General features: G+C 51.0%; 1 protein-coding gene across 1 annotated transcript; it reads right to left on the reverse strand.

Moving 5' to 3' along the window:
• Positions 1-7,347: 7,347 nt before the first annotated feature.
• Positions 7,348-9,522, reverse strand: LOC149852529 (uncharacterized). Its single transcript, XM_090028386.1, has 2 exons — positions 9,235-9,522; positions 7,348-8,682 (listed from the first exon to the last, which is right to left on the reverse strand). Exons 1-2 carry the CDS (start codon positions 9,520-9,522, stop codon positions 7,348-7,350), a joined length of 1,623 nt encoding a protein of 540 aa, XP_089884512.1.
• Between the last annotated feature and the right edge of the window lie 2,109 nt (positions 9,523-11,631).

The raw sequence follows: 11,631 nt of genomic DNA on the forward strand, positions 1-11,631 counted from the left end.
TGCGGGCAGCACCATGGGTAAATGCTCCCCTCATCATCATGTGCACCAGACTGGAGTTGTAGAGCACCCAGGGAATGTGGATGGTGCTGAACCCCCTGAAGGTCACATGAGTGATCCTCCCTGATCCTATGTGAGGGCCAGTGGGACAATGGAGAAGCAGCCCCTGCAGTCGGTGTTCCCTGAGTCCTAGCTCGCTAGGCACAGGATGGAAGGCTTGGTGCCATCGATATCCCCAAGGCAGTTTCCAAAGTCCATGTGGATAAATTGGCTTTGGTCCCCTCTGGATTGGAGATGGGGAGGGAACATGGTGCCAGCACCTTCTGGGTGGCACAGCACAGCTCCCAGACAGTTCTGCTAGGCACCTGCCCAGACCAAATGGTGGATGACACAATGGAGGCCTTCACCACTATGGTAATTGTCACCTACCTCTCCAGTGGCATGGGTACCTTCAAGCTGAAGGCTTGTCTCTGAAGTGATGGGGCCAGTTTGGAAGACAGCTAAAGGAACATGGCCCTGATTGTCTCTGCCAGCACTACTCAGTGTCCTCATGCTTAGCATTATCCAAGCCACATAGTCACTGCTCATGTGTCTGACCCTGACTCAGTGGCAGATGGCCTGCAAGGGTACCAGAGAAGGCCATTCTTCATGCTGCCCCATCAGCTTCATCCTCAGGCCTGTTGCCTTTGAGCAAGCAGCACTTTCAAGGAGGTGCCCTTCATTTTAGGGTAGTTGCAAAAAGTTGTTCTAACGGTTGTTCATCAGCCGATCTGCAGAAGTGAAGTAAGCAAAGAGATATGGCCCCAAACGGGTGCATGGGGAAGGGATGAAGAAATGGTGGTCAGTTCCTGGAACCTGCAAAATGAAGCAGGGACCAAGAAACAGTTGTCTGGTGCTAGACGGCTGTGGGGAGTCTTGACTGGATCAAAAGGGGAGAATCATAAACCAGCACTGCCTGTTCGCACAGTGATCATAGGGAAGAATCTGGATCAAGGCAGGGAACCCTTGGAAGAGACACAGTCCTGAACATAGTGATGACTGCAACAGCTGTGCTGTGCTCCAGGACCTGGACTAGTCCCTAGGCCCTGCCTGGTGTAGAGCAGCAGCTGAGAGGTGAGCTGCAAGAGGGCAGCAAGTATGGCCAGGTAGACAAAGCCTCTCTGCTGGGCTCAGGAGCTGAACTAGCATCTCACAACAACACATGAGAGACTGGAGGTGCAGAAGATGGTGCAGCCCCATTGTGACAGCTCTCCTTAGGGTGGCAAAAAGCAGAGAGCAGAGGCCTGGCAGAGAAATGCCCACAAGGCTCTGCCAAACTCACTGGGCTGTCTTTTGAAACCTTTGGAGATCAGAGATAAGCAAGAGGATTTTGCCCAAATGGGCGCATGGGTATTTGGGAGTGAAGATATGGTGGTCACTTTTCAGGAATTGCAGAATGAAACAAGGATCAAGAAATACTTGAGTTGGACATAGCGGGGGTGGTTGTGGTGATGTTGAGTTCATTGAAAGGGAAGGATGAATGTGCCTCATTGTCTGTTTGTTCAGAGGTCAAAAGGCTGGAATTGGGGCAAGGCAGGGCTCCCTGGGAAAGGACACAGCCCTGAACCTGGGGATGCCTGCAACAACTGGTGTGTAGCCAGTGGCAGAAAGTCACCTTGGTTTCTCCCCAAATTCTCTGCCCTGTGAGAATGAGATTGGGATGGGCCTATCACAGAGGATTCACACCTCAGCCTATCTCTTTAGGTAACTTGAGCTGGCTGCATTACTGAGTGAGGGGGGAAACCTGCTCCCTCTGCCCACGGGACTGGCATCAGTTACCTGGGTGAGGGGCTTCTACCTGGTGGGCTGGAATCTGCCCGGTAACTGGTGATGTATTTCAAATTGGTTGGCCGACTGCCAACCAGAGCTGACCTCCACTGGACCAGGTGAATGAGGTCACAGGGGCTGTATAAGTTGGGACTGCCCAGGAGGTGGGGGCAGCAGCCATGCGGGGGACACAAAGAAGCCTTACCATCTGAAACTAGCTCTCTCTCACCCCAAAACTCACAGGCTGGAAACTGCCTGCCTCCAGAGGGGAAACTTCACCAACCTCTGGAAGATGCTTGTGAGTAAGCTACTCAAGATCTGATTAGATATCTAGCTGGCAGTAGCTCAGATGCGTGATCAAAAGGCTACCTCAGCCAGACTATTTGCTCTTTAGGATTTCTAAGATATTGCTCAGTCTTATACCCTATTTTCACCCTACCCCAGTAATCAATAAAGTCCTCCTTTGTGACCGGTGTGGGAGACTTATTGAGGGGTGGGTCTAAATTATGCCTAAGAGACCCCTTAGGTCTGTGGACTAAGGGAGACTACATGTTTTGCCCCCGAATTTGGGGAAGTGCCCCAAGTGCCTGTACTGGGTTGAGTACCTATAGGACATTAGGCCTGTGTTTCCCCAAGGACACAGGGCCGGGAGTGAGTCCATTCTTGGGGTGGTGGCAGCTACGTTACCCCCAGGCTAGCGAGTGTGCTTCGGGAAGGGGTTGGCCGGACATAAGGCGCCCCTAGGGAGGCATTCGAAGCCTGGAAGGTGGTCGGGAGCAGGGAGGTGGGCGGCTCAATGCAGGAGCACCCCCTACTGGCCCGCCACACACCCCAGAACCAGGAAACTTCTGTCTACTCAGTTCTGCATCACTTGCTAGACGTACACACCTCTGGAAACAGGGAAGTGAAAGCCCCTTTGCAAAGTCTTCCTGCACAACTTTGGCTTTCCCAGCATGTGGGCCCTGTGTGACTCTGAGTTTGCATCTCTGGGAATGGGTTTTCTGTGCTTGGTGCATTGGAATGGGGGCACGGGGTGTCTCTCCCAGGTGCTTCCCTCCAACACTGGAGACAAGTACCAGGCAGCTGGTCACCTGATGGCAAATGAAGCAGAAACTCCCATCCCCCAGTGCTATTCTTATGAGGCAGGGAAGAGAGGAAGGGAAAGTGGCAGGAGAGGGAGGTTTGGGACATTGGTGGGAGAGGCCAATCAAACTCGCGTTTGATTGAAATCCTGAAAACCAACTGGTGTTATTTTCTTGGTAGAGCAGGCCAGAGATAAAAGGGAGTTTCCTGGTGATACACAGACAGACAGAGGATAATGCCAGAAGGTTGGTTTGGATGGGGAGAGCACAGGCACTTACGGGCCCTCTGTAGGTCCTCCTCAGTTCGTGCAACAGCAACAGAGTGGCTGATGTACTGAATTTCCACAATTGAAGCCAAAGAAACCCTGGTTTTGGCACAGAAGCAGGAGAGATTGTAAAGGTTCCCATCCATTCTGTCCTTGATGCTGATGTCATGTGGCAGACAGTCAGGGTTGAGCACCTTGCTGACCACAAGAAAGATGGAAAATAAAATTGGTTTGATCATAGAGCTCTGCTTGATGACAGATCAATTGACATAGGGCTCCATAGCAGAGGCAGTCATCTGGTCATGAAGGATTCTTAGGATGATATGTTTTCCTGGACAGTCGAATTTTAGTGAGATCTTCCATTCAGGCTCACAGTTAACAGAGTCCAAGGCTTTGGTCAAATCAATAAAGACCATATAGGTTGCTGGAGTTCTTCTAAGTATTTTTCTGGATCCCCCTGGCTGCAAAAATCATGTCCATTGTGGCTCTCGATGGTCTGAAGCCGCATCGAGACTTGGGAAAGATTTTCTTGACAAGAGGGAGCAGTTGGCTCAGCAGAATATGAGCAGAGATCTTCCCAGTGATGAAGAGGAGGGCCACATCTCGATAGTTTCCACAGTCAGACTTGTCTCTCTTTTAAAAAATGGAGACAATCTTGGCATTCCTTAAATCAGTGGGAATTTCCTCAATGCCCCAGACTTAGAGAAACTGTGTGTGGAGCTTGTTGGTCACAGTTTCCCCACCAACTTTAAAGACTTCATCTGCTGTGCCATCAGGGCAAGATGCTTTGTAGTTCTTCTTCTGTCTTCTTGCCCAGTGGACTTCCTCAGAGGTTGGTGCACTGGCAAGTGCTTCTCTTACTGGATGCTGTGGGACAAATTTGATGGTTTCACCAGTCACTGTTGAATCTCAGTTCAGGAGCTTTTGATAGTGCTGCTTCCAGTGGTTTTTGATGGACTTGTTGTCTTTGAGGAGTGTAATCCCATCTGCAGGCATGTGCCTAAAGACAGACCATAAAGCCAGTTTCAGAGTGCAGATGTTACAACTGGCCTTGTTAGCAAAGCACAATAAACAGGAGATGGGAAGGAGCATTGCCAGGAAATGAAGGAGAGAGATAAGAAGTGCGGTCTCCCAGAAACGGACTATTCTCAAAGACCGCAGCTAATTGGCAACTTTCAAATCCACAAAAAACAATGCCTCAACAAAACACAAACATCTGTGTAATCCCAATCAGAATTTTTATGAAAAGAAGACAGATATAAATCTGAGGTGTAAACAGAGGGAAATTTGGGGAAGACTTCAGCAAATTTGAGACCACCTGCTGTCAGCCTGCTGCTACCTTCTTCTTCCCTCCTGCCTCACCCTCAGTTGATGGAGATAAGAATCTGTATTGTGCTGTTGCAGGTAGCTCAACAGGCTTAGAGAAAAGTGCTCATTCTCTTGTTTTGTGCTGTAAGGGAACCCACGGTCTTGCTGCTGAGAGAAAAAATAAAGGCAACCTGCACTCAGGCAGTAAGAGAAGGCCTAGCTGCAAAGTGATCAGCTGGTGAAGCCCTTTACAGGAGAAGTAGCTTTTACTATGCTAGTAGCAGAGACATAGTAGTATAGTAGAGCAACCTGGGGGAGCACGCAAGACCCTCTGCAGTGCCAGGTCTGCTGCTAAAGGCTGTCCTGAAGGGTAGAAGCAAAGCTCAATAGAGAACAGCTTCAGAGTGGGCAGGGAGTCACCTGAACAGAATGGGGCGGGGCTCTGGTGGCAGGTAAGTCAAGGCCAGAGCAAGAAGCAGAGCAATCAGTCTGGGCCTGGAAGCTAAAGGAGAAAGAGCTGTGTAGTAGGGGGCCTGCTGATGAGAGCTCGCTAGAGATCCTGCTGTCTCTGAGAGATGCCAGTCCAGAGCGAAGGGCCAGCAGGGGATGAGCCTCAGAACGGATGTGGATTTCAGAGAGCCGGTGTGCTAAGGGAATTCAGTGGCAGCCAGGGTGCTGAGAGTGTAGTTAGGTTCAGGAAAGACAGAAAAGCCTGGGAGAGGCAGAACAAGGGTTAAGGGCTTGTATTCCACAAGGAGTAGGAACAGGGCTAATGAACCCAGGGCATTTATACACATACATTTGTCTGCTGCAGTGCCTGCATTCGTATAAATGGTGAGATAGGCATCAGCACTGAAAAAATTGTGGTGATATGCTTTTGAACTAAAATACCTGTGATGTGTTTTAGTTCAAAAGCTTACCGCCATCATTTTCTCAGTGTAGACATGTATTTTGCCATTTATACTAATGTATGTGCTGCAACCTGGGGGGGTTTAAAAGTGCCCAGTGCTGCTGCCCAAATCATGGCTACATATGTGTCCACAGCCCAGAAGAGGGTAGAGTTTGACATGAGGGGCCCACAGCCTGGGAAGAGGTGAGAAGCAGGGTCAAACACCTTGTCCAAGAAGGGCAGAAATAGGCCTGGAAAGAGCCCAGTAAGGGGTAGAGGTTGGGACCAGAGAGCCTATGAGCATGGAAGAGAAAAAAGCCCAAGGGGTCGAGATGAGAATTGGAGCCTGAGGAGCCAGGCCCTGCACAGTCAGTGCAGGCCAAAGGGACCAGTCAGAGCAGTGGGGGTGGAAGCCAGGAAGGTCGAGGCCGCAACAAGGGAGTAGAGACCTCAGGTGGCCTGGTGGTGTGGGGAAGGCGCCACCTAAGTCATGAGTGGAAACAGCCGTGAGGCATAGGCATGGCTGTAGGGCAGGTTTGGAGGGTGTGATTATCCCATAAGGAAATGGGTGTCTTTGTGGGGCACTTGTCGGTGAAGGGGGACCACCTGCAGGAAGAATTGATTGGGATAAGAGGGGCCTGAGTGAGAGCTATGGGGCAAGAGGCCAAATGATGGCTGGCTCTAAGCCCCTTGGGCTGCATCTCTTTCTTACTTCCCTTAATGAGATCAAGGCACGGCAGGCGAGGGCAAAGGGAGGGTGCCTTAGTGGGGCCAGCAGGAGGTCTGATTGCCACTGGGGCATTGGGCCTTTTACAGTTGGTTTGTAGACTTACCTCATGTCTTCTTTTCTGACTTGGGAGGTAGTAATATCTTACCTCAGGGTGTCAAACATGTGTCTTGTGGGCTGGATTTCATCTGTTGAGCCCCACCATCCAGCCCCCAATGCTGCTTGTGTCATATCAGACCCACACTGGGCACAGCAGGTGGCTGTAGCATGGGTCACACTGTGCGCCAGATCCCTTTCTCCCTGCCCCAGACTACCTGATCCAGTGCCCACTCTAGGCAGGGTAGGATGCACCCTGCAAGTGGCACCTGTGGGTCCCCGCCTGCGTGAAGAGGGTGCAGTGTGCAGCACGCATCTGAGCAGGCAGCCAGAGTTGGAGAGGGCTGCTGCTTTGAATGAAGTGTGGACCCTGGGGAGTCTCTCCCATTTCCACCTGCGGGGGCTGGAGGAGTGTGGGGCCCACCTTTCCCACTTGCAACACACTTGTTGTGCCAACCATTTAGTGCCCTGTGTCTGGGCCCAGTAATCTTGGCTTGGCTAAAGCTTGTCGTCCATCCGGTAATAGGAGACACAGGGAAAATCCCTGTGTCCTTTGGGGGTTTGTTATGGTAGCTGATCACTGTCAGCATGCGGCTGGGTCACGCTCAGGAGTGTACTGAGGTTCCAGCTAGATTTTAAACTGACATCCAGTAGGCCAAGTTTATGGCTTGTTTGGCACCTGGCCACTGGTATTTAGTAAGGAGAGAACGGGCTTCTTTGGAATGAGTTTGGAGAGCCTGAGCTCATGCAATGCAAAGCTAAAATCCCCCTCAGGGAGACTTTTCCTTGTCAGAGCTGCCCTTAAGTAAGCTTACTTCACTGTTATGGATCACTCTGCAAGTTTATTAATTCAGCAAGAAGCACAGCGTTAGTAATGTGGTGCTGTCATGCACACAAGCTACACAACGTTTCCTCACTTTTGAAAAAGCATTTCTATGAGTCCATTGCAATGAGAGGCGAGAGTTGTCTTGTCATGCCCCTGATTCTGGAGTGTCCATCAGACCATGCACCTGGCAAGGTGGCCTTCACTGGGCCCCGCAATGCAATGAGCAGTTTTACTGCCACCGATTCACATTTCAGCACTTAACAGCTGCACTAAGAACAAGAGAAAATATGCTCTCCCCCCAGTCCCCTCACCCCTGCATGGTGGTGGAGGGGCCCTGCCTGGCTGGCACCTCAGGGATTGCAGTACTGCCAGCACGATGTCCCAGTTCCTGTATAGCACCACCGGTAGCTGTAACCATGTTTCCCACAGTAGTGGTTCGGAGCACAGCAGTAATCCCAGTTGTTCTTATGGTCTATGTAGCACCAGAAATATTTTTGGTGATAGAGGCCGCAAGGGAAGTCAGCACGACACTGGTGCCCTTTCACAGTCACAGCTGAGTATTGCGGTGAGCAAGTCGCTGTTCCTCCATCTCCTCGTGCACACTTGTAATCTTTCGTGCACTTCTTAGTACAGCAGTAATCCCAGTTCTTGTTGGCTGAAATGTAACACCAGCTGTAGGCTTCTCCCTTGTGCTTCCCGCAGGCCTGCCCAAAGCAATGGTAGCCTTGTGCTGATATGTCAGAGCCGGGAAGGTATTTTTGTTCGTGGAAGGTGCACACTCTGCGTGAAGTGCCTGAAGTGTCAGCAAGTCCAGTGGCATCAGTAGGATGAGACAGCACACATGACAGGCTGTCCTGCTCGTACGCTTTCAGAAACAGGTCGTGCCAGTCTTTTGTGCTGCCGACCTCCTGAATAAGCCCAACACTTCCCAGCTGCACCTTGCGCTGATTCACGTTTCTGCTCTTCATTACCTGGGTGGTCTCTTTGTCAAGGTTTTTCCTCTTGTCTGAAGGGAGGACCTGAGTATACAAATTAAATATCAGGTCCCTGAAGGCACTGTACAAATCTTGTTCAATTGCTGAGAAAACCTCTTGGGTTTTCTGGCTCTGGGCATTGCAGTCATCTGCCAGGACCTTGATGTTCTGAGTATTGTACATTTTCTGCAGCTCCTGGTTTAATTGCTCCACAGAGAGGACTCGTAGCTTGGATTCCTCCTTGTTCTCTGCCAGGACGGCGAAGGAGAACTTGCGGTTGTTGTTGGCATTGTCACAGCAGACAGCTGTCCAGATATGGCTGGCCACTGCCACTCGGTCGTAGGCCCGTTGATGGTCCCATTCCTGGTCATCCTTCTTGGGGATTTTCTCACTGCCAGCAACAGCTCCCGTCACCAGGTATGCAGTTCCTCCCTCATTGAAGCAGTTCTTTGTTAACTTGTCTTTCAGGCTATTCTCCAGCTTGCGCCAGTGGATCTGGTTGAAGCAGCGGTCCATGGGAACAGTGTTGGTGAGGGTGAAGGTGGCTATGCGACCATTGTCACACTGGAAGCTGTTTGGGTTCAGATGTCCCCGGTCATAGTTGGTGTTTACATAGTCCCTGCTGATGGCCTGAGTGGATTGCAGTTGTTCTGGGGTCAGGCCTGAGCCTTCTTCTGTTCTCATCTCGGGGGACTTGTGTGGACCTAGCAGCTGATCCAACACAAGATGGGACTCAGAAATGCTCATGCCCAAAGGAAAACCCCTTCCCCATCATCGCAAAATTGGCAGTCATAGATGCACTCAGTCTCTCCCTTGCTGCAGTCTGACCCGACTTCCCCCAGAGTCAAATCCTTGCCCACCAGTCAGTTTTACTAGGCCTGCACCCTATGATAAAATGACCTCTCCTTGCCCTCGCTCCTGCTGCCTGCCTTATGGGCTCCCCATTCACAACCATCTTCTGTACCTGGATAGAAACCCCTCCTCCCATGCTTCCTGGGCTATCAGCTGCCCCCTTACTTTTCTTTTCCAACCCAATGGGATCTTGCTGCACGGTACCCACCTCACTCAGAATCACAGCTCTGCCCTTTTCCCCTGCTCTCAGCACCCTCCACGTCCCCACGCCCTTCACTTTCACTCTCTCCCAGGTCCGAACCCCACTGTCCCTTCCTCCCTCTTCCACCTTATGCTGTTACATCCCAGGTTCATCAGGTTCCCGAGCAGCTCTGCACCCCACAATGCCTGACCCAGTGTGCTGGGACTGACCTGTGGCTCCACAAACCATTTCTTCCTTCTCTGGGGCTGGTTTTCACATGATTTAACCTTCAGCGTGTATGCAGACCAGCGCGGGGTGTGGCTTTCTTTGTCATACAGGGTGGCATAGTGGTAAGCGTTGTCATACTTCTGGCAGATCTTTGCTGTGTGTTGGGTGTAGAACCCCACTGGCTCAGCCTTTTTGTAGAAATACTCTTGGCAGGAACTGAACTTCCCCACCTCAGCCTGCACCAGCCCAGCCCACAGGGAGGCACAGCCCAGCAGTACGAGTAGCCCCATGGCTCAGAGAGATGCAGGGCTGGTCCTTGTTTAGCTGCTATTTTTATAGACCCTGTGAAGTGTCTGGATGCACGTGACACTTGAGGAAAGTGGAGTAACTTGCAGGCTTCCCTATAGAGCATTCTGAAATAAATGTGACACAGCAAGTCTCCAGCGGTAGAAAGTAAACGGGGTTTGAGTTTGAGAGCAGCTAGCTACTTTCCACCTGCTGTGCATTGCTGCCCTCCTCTCCTCTATAGAGTAGGAGTGACCAAACCTCAGTGCAGTGGGGAACCAGCTCTCCCGTGGTGTTAGGAAGGGGAGCAATACAGTATGCAGGATGTTGCAGTGATCATGAGAAGCCTTTCCCCTCTGATATTTTGGTTCGGGTCGGGGAGTGTGTAGCTGAGGGAAAAGCAGAGGGTGCATCCCATTTTATACATAGCCTAATGGCCTGCCATTACTGCACACCTCAAGTCCTTAAATATGGCAGGGAAGCCATTGACACATGTCCTGGAGACATCTCAAGAGTGGCCAGGGAGAGACCTGCCCCAACAACCCTCACATCCTTGTTCCTGGGCTTGGTGTTCTTGTGTGACAGGTCATGTGGGCAATGCCAGGAGCAGGCACCCCCATCAGCTGTGGGAACCAGGCTGCTCATACTGGGCCCAAATATAATTCTCCTGGAGGCAGGTCAGTAGCACTTAGGAAGCTAAACTTAGTTGCATTTGTGGCAGTTTGGGCCACCTGTGCAGATTTTAGATCCTATCCCCCTGCAGGATTTGCTTTTCCCCCCACGAGCACACGTACAATAGATCCAGTGTGGACACTTATGCTTTGCAATGATCTCCTCTCTGCAACAGTGAGACAGTGCATCTTCACAGGAAAACTGAGGTTTGCATGGGGTTGCTGGCAGAGGAGGAACTCAGTCTCCTATTGTCAGAGTAAAGGTCCTAACCACTGGGTCACCCTATTGGGTGGTCAGGTGGTATTGGAGGCAGGAGATCACTTTCCTCCTTCAGTATTAAAGAGCTGTCCTTCTAACTTCTCCACATTTGAAATGTGCACAGATTGACATGCTTTCCCAGATGGCACAGGATCTCAGCAGTGTAAGTGACCACAGTGTGTCCCTTCTGGTCATGCTCAGAGGGACCAGCCTCGTTGCAAGGACTTGGAAATAGGATCTAATAACATCAGAGTTGAGACAGTGAACTAGCACTTAGGGCATGGACAGATGTAATATTTGTAGTGCTTCAAATGCCTTAAAAGAACTAGAGAAAGTGACAGGACAGACGATGCCCAGCATTGTAGCACTACAAGTTGGACCAAACCACAAAAAAAAATCTTGCATAAAATGCATGCAATTCTGACCCACTTCAGGTGCAGGGTGTTCCTCCCTCCAGACCCCAACAGGGAGATGATCATTCTGCCAGCACCCTATAGTACTAGGCTTCCCAAGTTTCTTCCCCTCCACTCCTCTCCTCCCCAAGACAGCCCCTCTCCAACTCACACCCAGCTCCACTACTGGGGGACCACAGACCCTGCTTTGTATATGATCTCACCTTTTTAAAACCCATGCTGTGGCTCCCATTTCCAGACGGACAGCCCAGAAACCTCATTTCTCAAGTGCAGCAGTGACTCAAGCAGCCACTCCCTGAGACATGAATGGACTCCCTTCACAATGTCTTTGTCTGCAAAATGCTTCTGCAGCTGGAGGTCTGTGGAAGCCATGCCCCTTTTCTCCGTCTGGGGCAAGCAGAGCACCTGGCCGTCCTCCCAGAAGAGCACAGGAACCAGGCTGTGCATGAATGGATGGTGGTTGAGATTGCAGCTCACTGGAACCAGGTGCTGGCAGGTGGTTGGGAGACTTTTTCTGCAGCTAGTTGCCACCTGGTAAAACTCTGGGGCTCTACAACCAGAAAGGTCTCACGCCGGCCTCATAGATCTGGTGTATTTCCAGGCAAAAAAAAACTATCTGGGCTTGGTAGTACTCCCTACCATCTAGGGCCCCTCCGTGCACTCCACCATGCCATGAAGCACCCAAAGGCACATTCAGCTGTTTCCCAGCAGATGTTCACCCAGTAGTTAAAAACCTCTGTCCTGACATTCACATGTCTAGGTTAAGGCTTC

The sequence above is a fragment of the Crocodylus siamensis genome, chromosome 15 (genome assembly GCF_052110815.1).
Source record: "Crocodylus siamensis isolate JL-2025a chromosome 15, ASM5211081v1, whole genome shotgun sequence".
Lineage (NCBI taxonomy): Eukaryota > Metazoa > Chordata > Crocodylia > Crocodylidae > Crocodylus > Crocodylus siamensis.